This window comes from Prionailurus viverrinus, chromosome F2 (assembly GCF_022837055.1).
Source record: "Prionailurus viverrinus isolate Anna chromosome F2, UM_Priviv_1.0, whole genome shotgun sequence".
In the NCBI taxonomy this organism is placed as follows: domain Eukaryota; kingdom Metazoa; phylum Chordata; class Mammalia; order Carnivora; family Felidae; genus Prionailurus; species Prionailurus viverrinus.
Window position 1 is genome coordinate 62,680,833 of NC_062578.1, and position 16,665 is coordinate 62,697,497.

The window sequence follows — 16,665 nt, forward strand, 5'->3', positions numbered from 1 at the left end:
TAATTTTCCCCAGAGTTGAAATTGAACAAAAATCAATTGCACATCTGGGTCTGGGGCTGCTTCAGCCTCTGATGCAAAAATGAAGATGAATTCCAAGTGATCAAAATGCGCAGAAGTGCTCACCCCTGACAATTTTTTCCCTCCCTGGAATGGAAATTATAACAACTGTTTTTCTGAAAGATAAATTACAATCAGCTGGTGTTAGTTCTATTATTTTTTTAGGACCTTCTACTGATCGGACTAATAGTATTTTATTATTGAGTACACATGAAAAGAAAAACATCCTAACACTTTCCCATGATTTTAACTGGAAGGAAATCTAGATCAAACTGGGGTGTGCCTTGTGTATTTTAATATTAGGCAATAATCATACACTACCCTCTTCTCATTAATGTTTATGATGAACATTAATCGGAAATGGTTACGTGAGAAGTGAGGCAAACGCTGTATCTTTTTTTTAACATGTAAGCAAATTTAATTTTTATGTTTTATTTTTATTACTTTTATTTATTTTTTTTTGAGAGAGTGGGGGAGGGAGCAGAAAGGGAGACAGAATCTTAAGCAGGCTCCATGCTCAGTGCAGAGCCCGATGTTGGGGCTCAATCTCACAACCATGAGATCATGACCTGGGCCGAAATCAAGAGTCTGATGCCTAACAGACTGAGCCCCACAGGCACCCTGGAAATTTAATCTTTAAATCTAGGTATTTTAAAGCAGTGCAGAATTTCCAACTGAGGGGCATAAAACAGTAAGCTCAGAGAAAGAAGATAAAGACAGAAGACATTTCCATGGGTTAGAGTGACTCGGGAAAACCTTAAAGAGAAACACTGTATCTTTTTAAATTTGCTTTTAATCACCCATTTCTGGTCCACATCTGAATTATGCTCTCAACTGTAGCAAAGACTATAACCGTCAGATACAGAACTGAAATAGTTAATGCTCCCACCATTTCCTCAGTTTGACATTGTGGGGTGCATCATCAGTGTTTTATATACATAAGAGGGAATAAGTAAAGTCTATTTTAACATTGTAATCAAGACATGCATATTTGATGAATTTTGCTGATTTCCGTGCAGCACAATCCTGTTCATGTGCGTCTGAGAGGTCTGTGTTTCTTTGTGGAACAGCTAAGGGGAGATGCACTGCTTGACCCGGTGGGAATCACTTCACCAAAGAAACAGTTGGGTCAGCAGACAACGTGAGCACAGACAGCAACACATTCCAACACACTTACCTTGGCAAGTTTCTCACCTTCAAATAATTCCCTTCTAAAGGATACTACTGAGATTCAGAGTGGATTCTTGCACTTTCTCTCCACTGGCACATAGGACTGGGCCATTTTAGTGGTGGTGACGGGCGGGGGCGGGGGGTGGCGGGAAGCACAATAAATGCTTGTAGGCTTCCTTCTTCTGCAAGTGCCCAGATAAACCACAAAATCAATAGTCATAACATTTTCTTTAGCTGAACAAGGAATTCCAAAAGCAAATCCCTGTGTAAATGATAGCACAATGTCTTCATTCTTAGTCAAAACAGACTTTTGAGTCCATTGTTATGGTGTTAGAACAAATGCAAAGCATTCCCCTAGTGCCATTTTGTAGCCAAGCAACTCAGAGAGGAGCATGGTCACTCAGACTACATACAGCTTATCTCCAGTCAGCTGCATTGCCCACTCTATGCTACCGGGGCAGGGTAAACTCGAGTTTGAGATAGAATCAAGGACAAAATTATCATCATTGATACCTCCGGGGTGATTTTGTACTACAGCCCTCAGTGGAAATATAGCAAAGGTGGCCTGAAAGCTGCTGATAGTACTTAATGACCTGGGGAGGGAGGGCGGGGAGGTTATGACTCTGGACAATCAAGCTTAGGAGCAATAAAAAAAAAAAGTTTTCGATCAGCTTCCAAGAGCAGGCTCCAAACAGCAGCAAAAGGGAAAGAAAAGGTTCACGCATTCTTCAGAAACGAGAAGAAACCGGTTTGAGAACACACATAAATGGTGGCAGGGGGTTATTTTCTCATTAGGCAACTGAGACTTATCTTAACTGTATGACTATATACGTACCGTGCTCAAGCACTCTGCGTTCTCTAGAAAGTATAATTGCAGGCTATGTCAACCACCTGCTCAGGAACAAGTATCTCTGTGTTTTTAGTTTAACTGGCAGACGGGTACACACTGGGTCCCCAAGTAGAAATCACAAGGTTGCCCTCCCTCGTCCTACATTGGTGACCTCATCCTAGTAACAGCCTTCATGGCACCTTATGTTTACAGGGACATAGTTAAAACTCATTCACATCTCATCTAAATTCAATTGCAGGAACAGCTAGAGGTATATCAGTCTGGAGAATACCATAATTTCTCTTAAATATGGAACCTGATGCACAGATTTTCCTAAGGTCTGCCAATTAGCTTACTCTAGAACTGAAAGGGTCCTGTGGGAACTCATTCTGGCCTCTAATTTCATAGATCAGGACGTAGAGGATGAGAAAGAAAGGTCACATGGTGAGTTAGTAAGAGAGAAAGAAATGCCAGACTAAAGACTCAGAATCCAGTGCTCTTTTAAAATGTCGTGTTGCACATGTCTAGACAGGAGGCCCCTCTCCTTCCGTGCTTTCCTGTGTGCAGTGGTTGTGGGTCTAGGAATGCAAGTGCTGTGAGGCAGGGACTCTTTCTTGCTCACCCTTTTACCTCAATTCCTAGAGCAGAAAACATTCTGTGATAGGTGTGTAACAAATGTTAGGTGAATGAATGGATGTCTTCTAGTAGATACTAGGCATTTTTAGGAATAGATTGCTGACATTGGGCTCGCTGCTCTCAGCACAGAGCCTGCTTCAGAACTCTGTCCCCCCCTCTCTCTCTGCCCCTGCCCTGCCTGTGCTCTCTCAAAAAGATATAAAACATTAAAAAAAAAAGAAAAAAGAAAAAAAGGAATATGTTGCTGACATTTGGCATAAAGTAACAATCTCTTGACCAGAGAAAGAGAAGATATGTTATCTTTTGCTGTCATCTCTGTAAATGACATGAAACATCTAGAAGTACCTTAGAAACCTGCCTTGGATGGGGGAGGGGTTCTGACTCAGGCCCTGAGATAAGCTGGAAGAGTGCTGAGTAACCCCGGTCATAGGCTTCCTTAGTATGACTCAGTAGACATCCTAGTGAGTAGGATGGTTAGAAGCCAGCCCCCAATTTCTAAAGCCATACCTCCTCTACCCTCCCTAAAGTTTGCTTGGCATCCATTTTTCTACATTAAAGGCTAGGTTTGTCCCTAGGGAGTCACATCAAACTGTATATCCTCTCCCATCAAGTAGGTATGGAGAGCCACTGTTTATACAGGAATTATATCCTTCAGGTACTTTTGGTAGAAATGAGGTCAATACCACTGAAGACTTTAAATGATCTTTGTTTTAAGGCAAGTGATTTGGGGAAAGGGGTAAGCAACTGCGGTTGAGTGACACTGCTTGGTAATAGCTTAATTTGCCTTGGTTACAGTTCAAGTCCTCCGGCTTCCATTTTCTTATCTGGCCATCATGATCCTATACTGCAAGGATATATATTTCCACTTTTTTTCAGAGAGGAAACCAAGGTTTGGAGTGGCTACGACACATGTTCAAGGTCAAACATGTGGAGAAACTTGAACTCAGATCTTCTCATTCCAAGTCCATTTTCCCTCCCATTTTTCTACAGATGTGAGGTCCAAGCCAGGTAAAGGCTCTTCTTGCCTCTGATCTCCCTGTACAGGCTGGTGGAGGCTATCTGCTGAGCAGGTTGAAAGCTGGGCTCCAGCAGCTGGCCATTTCTCCTATGATCCAAAGAACATGAAACTTCTCTGTAAGCCCAACCTGTCAGTCTTCTGCAATTTGTTTCTCTTGCCTTTCAAACATACATTTTGCTCTAAGCTTACAGAAATTGTTGAAGTTGAAATTCCAATTAACCCAGGCAGTAAGTGCTGTAACTATACGGGAGTTTTATTTTCAACGAAATGAGAAGGTACCTCAAATGTTACTGGAATTTGCTGAAACTGGACAGAGATCAGGATTCAGACGCTTCAGCTGGCACCACCCAGTTGTTCCCTCTAGAAACCCAGGAAGAGGTGCAGGTTTTCAAAGCAAATATGACTATTTTTATCAGGCAGGCTGTTTTCATGAGCTGTGGTTCCCTGCCATATTTTCATTTTATCTTTTCATCAGTCAGATATATTTTGTTTTTTCTCTTTTCCCTTTAAGTAGATCATTTAAGCCCAAATTAGGCATCAGGTAGGATGAGCTGGACACAACTGCTACCATGGATTAAATATACAAACAATAAAAATTCGAATGAGCCTCGACATATTACAAATAAATCCAGCTCCAAGTGTGGCTGCATGTGGAATTTCGCTTTATATTTGGCTAGGACTCATGGAGAAAAATGCTTGGTGCTCCCTCTCTGGCACTTCAGTTTTAGGGGAAGTGTTGTCTCCTGGTAAAAACAAGATACTGCTTTTCAGACTCCTTTAGAATTTATTCTCTGACGTGTCAATGGTACCTTTTGGGACATTGATCAACAAATATGGTTTGAGCCCCTACTATGAGGTCAGAACCACACCAGGCATGCAAGGAATATAAAAGCCAGAGTGAGAGATTCTTATTCTTTAGGTACTGATGGGCTAGCTTTGGAAGGGTAGATATGCAGCCCAAATGTTCTATTCCTCATTTGCATACCCATGAAAGATGCCATGATTCCACCACAGCATTCTTCACACACACCTGGTAAATGGTCTTGCAATCTTCATCTAATCAGCCATATCCAATTTAAATTGGTACAAGAATGAGGTGAAAAGCTTACTGGCCACACCTGAACTAGTTTGTTAGGCAAAGCTAAAGACAAGAGTAAGAAAGACCAAGTGTTGAATCTTCTATAGAGAGGGTTTCCATTGGGTCTTATGGGCAGGGCCAGAACTTAGAGAGATGAAGGGGAACAGAATTAACAGATTCCAAAGAGCGAATGTATGGATAGAGGAGATGAAAATGGAATATAAATATGGAATAGGGTTTGTCTTGGGATTGCAGAGTAGGGTTCTGTTCTCATTATCTGGGAATTTCATCCAGAAACTTCCCCTATTGTGGTTATGTTCCCATGCATAAATCCTAAGTATGGAGACATAGTGGTTTCTGATGTATAGATGCCCAGTGGCACCCTAAAGTATTATGTATCACATTCTGGAAGGAGTATTAGCTCATTCTCAAAACAGAGAGAGGACTCTGAGTCATAGCTTTCATGTCAATAAAATGGGTAATTTTCTTTTTCTAAGTTTATTTATTTACTTTGTGAGAGAGCACACGTGAGCAAACATACAGGGGAGGGGCAGAGAGGGAGGGACAGAGAGAATCCCAAGCAGGCTTGGGGCTTGATATCATGAACTGCAAGATCATGACCTGAGCTGATATCAAGAGTCAGATGCTTAACTGACTGAGCCACCCAGGTGCCCCAATGGGTAATTTTCTACCAAGCTCTTTAAATGAAACCTTTCCAAATATATTATTTTAGATTCATTATAGGCAAACCTGATAGTCACTTTTTGCCCCCTTTATGACAAAATGAAGAAAGCTCCAACTTTCCTGCACTTCTTACAGATAGATGAAACAATAAGCCAACCCCCTTGTCTTTTGCAGTTTGGGCATGGACCTTGCTTGAGGCAGGACTGGCTAGGATGACTTCTTAACTTCCCTTCAAGTGGCAAGATTCTATAAATTTTCCCACTGAATTGGACAAGAATCCACATATCCTGCTTTGAACATCTACACAGTTAGACTGACACGTGAATGCCTGTGATTTCCTGGTGTACCCCTGTTCCCTCCAAACTTCCCATAGGACATTTTTTACTATCTAGACAAAAATGAAACATCCAGACCAACTGTAAATGCTGGTGTAAAATTCATTAAGTTTCTTGCAATTACTAGAGGTGACATATTATATACTCGGCATCACTGTTTTCTAGAAAATAGGCTATAGGAGAATCTTGGAAAAGTCGTGGATAGAAAGTCATGTGATGTTGAAACTACATGATCCCAGACAGGTAAGTGACCTTGCTAAAGTTCCTTCTGATTTCTGTGTAGGTTCAGAAGTGTGGACTATGTGCTGCCCTATCCTCTTTTATCCAGGCAGCCTCCTCCTGATTTCCTGTTTGATTTCTCTGCTTTTAGTCATATTTGTTCAGAAATGGTCATAAGAAGGAGTCTGGAATATTAGCTGCATGGGTGGACTTCTAGATGACACCTCACAATTCTGAGTGGTTTTGTAATCCATTTTGCCCAAATTTTGCAGCAGCCGCTCATGAGTCTTGAATCTTTCCATGGGAAATCTGATAGTGCCCATATTATAGCCATCATATAAACTTTGGGAGAACACAGGATTTTTTTAAAGAAGTAGGTAAGCAGAAAAAGCTAAACAATCCAAATAATAGCTTGAATTTGTTGTATTTAATGAACTAGGAATGTTGCCATTAAAAAACAAGAAACCAATGCTATTTTCTCAGGTGGTTGTGGCATCAACAAACTTCCCGAAAACCCTTTTCCCCTTTCTTATTAAAAAAATTTTTTTTAACGTTTATTCATTTTTTGAGAGACAGAGACAGAGCACAAGACAGGGAGGGGCAGAGAAAGAGGGAGACACAGAATTCGAAGCAGGCTCCAGGGTGTCAGCACAGAGCCCAATGCGGGGCTCGAACTCACGAATTGTGAGATCATGACTTGAGTTGGAAGCTTAACTGACTGAGCCACCCAGGTGCCCAGACCCTTTTCCCCTTTCTACTATCATCCTTCCAAAAGACCTACTAATTTAGAATGGCATATTTTTTTCTTTTACAGTTTATTAAAAAAATAAAGTTTGTTTATTTTGAGTGAGTGAGTGAGAGAGAGAAAGAGAGAGAGAAAGAGAGAGAAAGAGAGAATGAACAAGCAGCAGAGGGGCAGAGAGAGGAAGAGAGAGAGAGAGAATCCCAAGCAGGCTCTGCACCATTACTGCGAGGACCCTGATGCGGGGCTCAAACTCACAAAATGAGAAATCGTGACCTGAACCCAAATCAAGAGTCAGACACTCACGTGATTGAGCCATCCGGGCAACCCTAGAATGGCATGTTTGAAGAACTGTCCTGCATAGATAATATAGCATAGTGGAAATGGACACAGGATTTGGAGACAACATGGGATCATTTCAATACCAGATCTGTTCCTTTCTAATTGTGTGGCAGTAGACAATTCGGTGACATTTGTTCAGCCTTGGTTTTCTTGTTTGTAAGCTGGGAATAATTTACGAATTTCACAGAATTATTGCAGAGACTGAATGGGACCTAGTCCAGTACGTGGCATAGGGTGGGTATATGACAATTGCTAGTAACTGCTATTGTAGAAGTCTGACCCTTTGGGAACCCTCGTTTGATACCTGGAGAAAGACAGGGCATGGCTGGTGTATAACAGTGATGCTTGAGTTTGGTGGGTGGGGCAAGCATATGTCAGAAAGATGTGTTGGGCTTTTCCGTCCAAGAGGCAGTTAGGGATGGCAATTTTCTTGTCTTTGTTGGGGACTGTTCATGTCTGTACGTGGTTTGTTTCCTGTTTCTCATCAATCTGTCTTCCTTCCCTCTTGTGAAATCCATCCAGCCTTTTCCTTCCAGTATCTTTAAGAAATGTAATAAAGGCCAACACTACCACTCCCTTACTCCACAGAGATGAGAACATTTTCTTCTCTTACCCCTGAGGCGATGTGTCATAAGCCAGCAGAGTTCTCCTGCTCCATTAAACTAGGAATCCAGGGTGGTGGACCAGGAGTCTGTGAATATGAAGGGGACGGATCAAGGGAGGAAGGAAGCAAGCCTGTGTGTCAGGTGGATTTGTGACTCTTAATCAACCTATGCACTAGAAGAACTAGGTAGATTCCATTTGAGAGTGGTAAGAGAGGTTTAGATAGGTCAGATTAAGAAGCCACAGTCTCAGTGTCCATCACAGAATCTATATTCAGAATCAGAATTTGGTTTCTTAGGTGGGTATTCCTGAAATCACCAATCTGTGCCTACCACGTTGAATACAGTCAGGAAGGCAGCCTGGCTTCACAAGTCTGAAAGAACCCTCTTAAACTTTTGCTCTACCATTTACTATCTCTATGACCCTGCATTTTTTTTCTCAGCTTTAATACTGAGCTGACTTAAAGACTATTTAAGATAACATGTGTGAAGCACCTTGTGCCTAGAAAATAAGAAACACTCAGCAAACTCAGTATCTGGAACCAAGAAATGAAGGAAGAATGTTTTCTAAACTAACAGCAAAATTAAAAATGAACAGGCAGAAAAAAGACCTAAGGACAGTAAAAAGAAATAGTTTATCAAAAGAGTTGGGATAATGCAGAGAGTCAGAGGGAAACCCTAACTTTGACATTCATCATCACCCTGCCTCCTGACAGAATCAGCTGGTACCCAGTTTTTACTCATCTGTATAACTCATGATATTAATTTGTAATAAATGGAAAAAAAAAAGAAAAAAGAAAAAAGAAAAAAAAGAGAGGACTAGGGGAAAAGGTTCACTCGTGATACATCTGTAGGGGTTTTGTTGTTTGATGTTTTAATTTACGATTACTACTGTTTACACCTTTTGTTTTCCTTGTTGCCCTAGGGAGGTATTGGCAAAGTATGGATCTTCGTGAAATTATGAATGGGTGGGGTTTCAAGAACTTGTTCATTTATGAGAAAGCCCCTAATAAATATACAGTCTGCACAGTCACACTTTCTACCCATGCTTACTCTGGCCTTGGATCATAAGGATAGGAAAATAACACGGAAAACTTCTGCTTTTCTGGATTGCCGAACATTTAAATCCCTTAATTCCTGAGAGATCCAAGCTTGCCATTGAAAACACTATCACAGGACGTCACACGCTACCTGTCCTGAAGACCAAGCTCTGGCCTCTGAGTGGGAGTACATTTTCCTATCACAAAAATAACAATGGAAATGATAATAAGCAGTGATAACAATAGTTACTACGATGCCAGTTTCTGTGCTAAAAGTTTTATAGATATTATCTTTAATCCTGAAAACAAGGCTTTAGGTAGGTATTATCATCCCCATTTATGAATACAAAAGTCGAGGATTACAGATGTTAACTAAAATGCCAGAGATCATAGTTAGCTTCTAGTAGTGCTGGAATGAAATTCAGGTCCATATGACAAGAAAAGTTTCTTAGGCCATCACCCTGTGCTGTCTGTGATGACCTTCAGAAAGTCAGATATTTTCAAAGTTTTGAAAATTCAGATTTTGATGGCCATGGACCTTCTTTCTCATCACTTGTTTTCCTTCTGGAATGCAGCTTGCAACCACCGGGGACTGGGGCTCTAAGGCAGTGATTTCAGATTTCTTGTAGACCATCATAAAGTACAATTAGTTCATAATAATTAGCAAGAAACAAATGCTTCTTAAAAAAATCCAATCACTTAAAATGATTTTTAATTTCATAATGACTGGTATATAATTATAGCAGAACAGAGCTATTTAGTTAGGAAAAAAAAATAACTTCAAAGATGAGAGCTCATTTAGTGTTTATTTGCTCTGGGGTTCTAATTACTCTGAAAACTACCAAAACTTTGTATATGATTACTAACAGCATTCAATAGCAGCTTGGAGGGAACCTGAGCCAATCTTTTTCTTTCTTTTCTTTTTTTTCTTCTCCATTAACATGGTGGGAATAAATAGCGAATGGTAAATACCAGCAGCACATATTCACTATGTCATTATTACTCTCCTGTTCTGTTGCCAATTCAGGTGTCTTGCGTTAAACAATAAAAAATAAAACCAAACATGTCTTCCTGGCCATTTTCAAAAGGAGACCAACCAAGGAGGAACACTAACCACGATATTGTTTTTCTGTAATATATTAGCAAATCCTGGTAGCTTCAATTTGGCTTCATTACATTTCCAATATATGCACGCATTGATTCATCTCCTTTTTTTCCCATAGTTAAGATTTATGCACTGTATTAATCACCTCGTGACAGCCATCTCAGCAGTTTCATTTAGCAGAGTAAACCAGTCAAACCTCATCAGACTTCTGGGGACGTCACATGGCAAACTTTGGATTCCCGGCAACTTGAATTACTCTTGCCAATATGAGATTTTTCAGAGCGATCCATCTTAGGGCCATCTAATATATCACATCTGACTCTGCTCTTTTCCTAACGGATAGGTTGACAGAGACACCCACTAGATCTCGCAATTGTCCCCCTGAAGCTGCCTAGGGATAGAGGCTCTGTGGCAGGAGCTCAAAATGGCAGGCAGTTAAAGGTTCTGTTTTCCAAATGTGACTTGACTGATATGAGGGCGCCTGTGTGGCATTCAGTGAGTCCACATTTTCCAAAGGGCTTTAGTAAGCAATGGCAGCCTTCCACACATTCACGGCATGCTCAGGTGGTCTAAAAATAGGATGTCGCCAGGTGTGATGGACCAGCCACTCATTATGATGTCCTAGCCTACAATAGTGCTAACCAGACTCAGGGTTGTGGCTACTTCCCTAAGTTGCTGTCACCAACTCTAATTCCTGGCCACACTATATTTTTTATTTGTTATGACTTTTCTAATGTCAACCCTACTCTCCCTAAAGTTCTGGAAGGGCACAGTTCTATTCTTTCTTAAGGTTATTTATTTTGAGAGAGAGAGACAGAGAGAGAGCGCCCATGTGCATGGGGTGGGGCAGAGCAAGAGACTCCCAGGCAGGCTCCCAACACAGGGCTCGATCTCATGACCCAGGATCATAACCTGACCTGGGCCGAAATCAAGAGTTGGACGCTTAACCGACTGAGCCACCCAGGTGCCCCATGAAAGGACACAGTTCTAACCGCACTTTAGTACTGCTCAAATAATTTTCGTGTGATCTTTATTAAATCCCCACCAGCACACCTGAGTTTGCTTTGTGATACACAGAATACAGAGCTTGCTTTGTGATACCCAGAATACAGAGTTGGATTCCAAATGTAGCTATAATCAGAAAGAAGCAATCTTAACGCAGTTATTCATTTAAGAGAGAGGTCTTCCGAGCTCTTCCAGGTCTTACTTGATTATATGATCAAACAGAAGGGTTTGAGGGTGGCACTTTTCACACTAAAGGACTCAAATAAGGAAGATTCAATGATTTGCTAACTCTTACAGTGGAGCAGCTGAGTAGAAATTATGGTCCTTATATAACGGCACACGAGACCACATTTTTTTTTTTAAATGACCAATTTGATACGAAGAAAATCTAATGAGAAATCCAGAATAGAGAATGGGTTACCACAGTGCTATTTCTATGGTCTTTCGAATGCAGTTGTACTTCTAAAATCTTGGAATTAACAGCACTCAAAACTTCTCAGCCTCACAAGTTCATAAAGTGGCTGTATGGTTTAGCAAAGAGAGGGCTAGACAAAAAATAGGGAGAACTATATTTTAGCCTTGACCTTGTGCAGCACTTTATGGTCAGAGGCTGAGCCATTAAACCCACCGTGGATTAAAGGGGCTGGAACAGACAGTGGCTTCCAACTTGTAGCCCTCAAAGGTGGCAGTCAGCCTCCTTGCCCTATTTTTGCTTTTCAGAAAAAGACTCACAAAAATCATACATTTACCCATAATAAGATTACACAGGATAATCAAAATGTCACATTTATTTGCTTTTTGTTTAAATTATATTAACTGAAAGAGGTAACACTAGTTATTTCATGCTGATCCAATACTCTAATTGGAGGATCATGGTTTTACTTAGTGGGAAATCAAGTTAATTGGCACTTAATAAGTGCAAATTGTAAAGGGAATCTTTCAAAAAGTAAAACTTACAGGCACAGATAAGTTTTAAACAGGAACTTGGTAATGGTCAGTTTAGAAATGGCTTCACAAAAATCCCTGCCAACTCAGGATTTCTATTACTATGAATTTATAAATATAAAAGAAATTATTTGGTCCTTTTCTGGTTGTCTTTTGACTTTTAGTGTAGAACAGTTTTTATTTATTAAACCAATGGCTTTACAACTTTCTCATTCAATTCTGTATATGCCTACAGTGAGAGCATTTTAACCAAACCTCACAATTTTCTTGGCTTACATGCTCCTCGCTTCACTGGCCTAATTATTTTAATAAGCAGCTTAACTGAAATGCTGGCTTATATTTAAATTTCAATTTAATTGTGTACAGTTCCTAGTACAGTGAAAACCTTGAAAGTCTTTCCCTATTTGTGACAGTATTTCCCTGTGTCTATGTGTTAGGGACACTAACAAATAAAATAACTTCACTTTATCTCTAAACATACATTTTTTTATTTCCCTTAAAAAAGTTTTTTTAATGTTTATTTATTTTGGGGAGAGACAGAGCTTGAGCAGGGGAGGGGCAGAGAGAGAGAGAGACATAGAATCTGAAGCAGGCTCCGGGCCCTGAGCCGTCAGCACAGAGCCCATGCAGGTTGAATCCACGAACTGTGAGAACATGACCTGAACAGAAGTTGGAAGCTTCACCTACTGAGCCACCCAAGTGCCCACTCCCCACCCTGCCCCCTTTTTTTTTTAAAGATTAATAACGCAAAGAAAAGACTGCCAAGTTCTATCATTTTGGCTGTCTAGATGAGGAGAAAAGAGAGTCCCCATCCGGGCCTGCAGGAAAGCCCAGGTCTACTGGATGAAAATGAAAATCCAGCACACCCGGGCCACCCATATCGCTCAGGGTGCTTCAGTACTCCCAACCTATTTGTTCCCATCGTTAGCAAACAATTTTCGTAAAGGGGGAAAATCAGGAAGTGGAAAAAAGAATGACCTGGAAAGTCACCTACTAATCATAGTCTTTCTTTGGGGAATGGAAAACAGAAATCCCCTTATGGTCTAATTATTCTTTGGTATCTTTAATGAAACTAAATCACGAGAGTTTCCAGTGTCTGGCTGATGTTTCAGAGGCCTGATTTTCACGTGTCCTTGGCTCTGAAAGAAAATATTTACTAATTTCCTGAAGATACCTTATTATCATCTATTACCATTTAGTTCCCTGAAAAAAGAACTTTTTGTCACTTTTCTAACATGGAAAGAAAAAGCTGGAGGAACATAAAAGATGGATGTAAACGGTCATGTGTTTTGTTTCTTGAAACCACAATAGTGTGACTTCAGAATCGGTCAGCATGGAGCAAGTCAACACGGCCAGGTCAAGCTGGCACAGCTGACTCTCTGATGATAACTCCTTAGGCACCTAACAATGGATCCTAAGTGTGCCCCTGCTTTACCAGGCGAAAGTGAATATATGTGTCCCTTTTCATCTGTGCTCCTGCATGTGGGTCTACAAAAGAAGAAAAATGAGACAGAGCAATGCTTTAGCATCCCAATTCTATTGCCTAGTATAAACTGCAGCATGCCAGAATCAGGGGATTTTGGTAAATCTAATAAAACACATTCTGGAATCCTTGGATCAAAAGCAGTATTTACAGATTCACAGAAAAAAAAAATAGCAACAATACAATAATAGCTACTTCTGTTTTGCAATACTGTTAGGCCAGGCTGGACTTGAATCTTCATTCCATTAAAAAACACCAAACATAAACCCTTACAAAGTGGACAATATTTTATTTTATACTTACTCAGGGTTCATAACTCAGAAATGTTAAGCAGCCTTAAGAACCCACAGGTGCTAATGGCAGAGGACAGCCGAATGTTTCCCAGGTACTTAAGGACTACCCAGACCCATTCCCCTTGTTTTAACACACAAGACGCTGAAATTTAGAGCTATAAGGTATTTAGATGTGGTAAAATAGTGGATTTAAAGTGTTAAGGCTATGGATTTAGACACACTCAAGTCTGATGATTCAGGATAACTGAAAGGAATGTTACTTTGATGGTGAGATTCTTGGGGGCCAGAAAAATGTGTGTTTTGCTCACTTTAGTGGTAGCACACTCTAGTCATTTAATCAGTATTTGTGGATGAAAAGCCAATATATAACGCTGAAAACAGAAAACATATAAGTCAATTTACATTTGGTTTCGAAATGCATGTTCTCTTCAGCAGATTTATCTTAGGAAATTATATCTTTTTTAGATTACCACAGCCCAGTTTTTTTTTTTTTTAACACTTTGGTGAAAATCAGAGCCAGATGTGTGCAGCTAGAAGCCAGCTGAAGATGTGAAATGCAAAATACCCCCAATATGCAATCTGATCATGGGTCCCAATTGATGACAGTTTCTACCCATAGGGCTCAAAGCGTGTTCCTTCAAGCCATCCCAACTCCCTCTACAACCATTCGACTGGCACACTCAGGTCCTCAACAATGTAGGAGGTGTTGCAGGGAGAGGCGAGGGCTCGTGGCGGGGAAATGGAGTGCCCCTCACCAGGTCTCCAGACTCAAGCCAGCTCTACCCAAACACTCTGACCCGTGATTTCTTGGGCAGTGAAGTCACATGTCAGAGTTGGTAATAAACCCAACACCAAGGTAAGATTCAGCACAATCTCCTCAGTTGAACAGAACTGGCCCCCAATTTGGGGCATCATTGCTTCCCAGTCCGAGGATAGCCTGCTTTTATGTCAGACACGTCTGCCTGACAGGCTAGATGGGGGAAATGCTCACTCAGCAACGAGGCGTGAGCTGACACTCGGGGACATGAGCAGGGCCTGCTGTGCAACACTGAAGAGAAAAGCGCTTCCTTCCAGATTGACAGCCAGAAATGCCATTTTCTTGTTCGATGAGTGCAAATCTTTTCATTTCTACCCCAAATCTCTGGAGCCCGGCTACACATCTTGACTCTCCCCCTGAGCTGAGCAGGCTGAACAGACTGACACAGGCTTAACAAACACGACCGACCCAGGTGAGCACTGCTGTTGGCTAACGGAACATAGAGTTAATTGTTTCACTAGCAGAAGAAGAGCTTCAGACGCTTTCTTCACCAGGAGAGTGGGGCGTGCTTCAGGCACCCCGACGCTCAGCTAAAATTACCAGTAGCTACAAGTCAGGAGGGCCTGTTTCTATAAAGACAAAAAAATGGAATGGTTTTTTACACTGGAAAAACGGAATGGTTTTATACATTCATAAATTAATAATTTATGAAGAGGCCAGTGCACAAAACTGGATGTGCAAGAGGGACCGAGAGGTGAGATAAATAGGAACTTGACTTCTTAATAAAAGCAGAAGGATGAAAAAGATGGTAACAACAATAAATCCTGGTGGGTGATGTGTGAAGTGTAAATATTATCTTGCATCTACCATCAATAAGCAGGGAGAAAAAGAAAAGAACCCTGTAGGCTCCCGCAACAAGAGGTGATGCTTTGTACCTTCCCCTCTGACCTGCTCTCTGAGCACTGGGCTAGGTCAGATTGCACAGATCTGGTTAAAAGGGGGTTTTTACAACTGTTGAGGCTCATCCACTTAAGGGAGACTGGGGCGCATTCTATCCCATTTTGTGTATTGTCACTAGATTGTCAGCAAAGTCTGGGGTGCAGAAACTTTACCATGTGATTATGTGAGAAAGAGAAAGAGGCAGCCTTTCTTTGAAGTTTTGGCAGTTATAAAAAAGAAAACTTTTTTTTCTTGAAAATTGGAAAGACAGGGCACACGAGTCATCCAGACACAAAAGAAATGGAGTCTGTCCAGGTCAATTTTTGGCATATTGATTCACTTAGACTTCTCCATCAATTAGATACAACATAACATGAAATAAAAAGAGAATTAGATTCCTCTAATCAGCTGAATTACAAGGTCAGAGCTCTAAATTATTGCTTTGTTGTTTGAGCAGCGAATTATTGGTGAAAGAATATTTTTCTTTTATGCATTCATTTAATCTCTGTATTTATACACTTTTCTAATAGCTATCAAAAAATGCTCTGATGCAAAATACATGTTGTGATTCAATATATATAGATTACATTTTTCATCATTCTAAATCTTAGAGATGCTTTGAAGCTCTGAAATAACCAATACTCCACTTATTGGAAAATAAAACCGTGCCCAAACGACACAAACCCCAAATATCAGTGGATAACAAAGATGCAGAATTCCACATATGAAAGTATCAGATGCCAGAAACTCAATTTATTACTATAAATCCAAAGTAATTTTTATTAAGGAAAAGCCCAAGTAAGAAAATATATGTAAAATCCTAGCATACAAAGGACTGCTTAGTAATAATAATGGTAAGCCAGCTGTCATGTATTGAGCATTTATCAAGCAGTTCACAGCCAGCACGGGCACTAAGGGGATCCACCGAAACAGAAGATCAAATTCTTGTTCGTAATGAACTCAAAAGACAGGCAATAAAAGGAAAGAAAGAGGAAAAGAAAGTGACCATAACCAAACATTTCCTGTTTAATTAATGTCATATCAGACATTAAGCAAAGAGGTGCACACGTATGTTTTCTACTCACAATAAACCTGTCTGGTGCTATGTCCCTAAAACAGGTCCGTGTGTCTCTCCCTCATCACAGAGCAAAGAGCAACAAAGACCTCTCCAGCTTCATCTCTCAAAGCTCTCTACCCTCTCTTGTGCTTCCCTAGAGTCATTTGTCGTCCGCTTCTCCAATGCACAGGGCTTTTATTTTCTGTCTTTGAGCTTCTGTTCAAAATGTTCTTTCTGCCTTACTATCCAGTTCAAATATCCCTTCGTCAGAGAAGGAAGGCTTCCCTGAGCTCTCAGGCCAGGCGAACCCGTTATATGCCAGGCACTTA

At 40.7% G+C, this 16,665-nt stretch overlaps 1 protein-coding gene across 9 annotated transcripts in view; it reads right to left on the reverse strand.

Annotated features, from left to right (window-relative positions):
- The window catches only part of SAMD12 (sterile alpha motif domain containing 12), a 384,154-nt gene that overhangs the window by 75,192 nt on the left and 292,297 nt on the right, over window positions 1-16,665 (reverse strand). The window contains exons 7-8 of one of the 9 annotated variants that reach the window (XM_047842711.1): window positions 7,724-7,801; window positions 1,300-1,409 (exon numbers count right to left, since the gene is read on the reverse strand). The exons of 5 other annotated variants lie outside the window; for them this stretch is intronic. In XM_047842711.1, the coding sequence (XP_047698667.1) occupies window positions 7,773-7,801 (29 nt within the window). In that variant the 3' untranslated portion in view covers window positions 1,300-1,409; window positions 7,724-7,772. Of the gene's footprint in view, window positions 1-1,234; window positions 1,410-7,723; window positions 7,802-16,665 lie in introns of those variants that run through there. 3 more of the 9 variants (XM_047842705.1, XM_047842712.1, XM_047842706.1) reach the window with 3 other exon arrangements.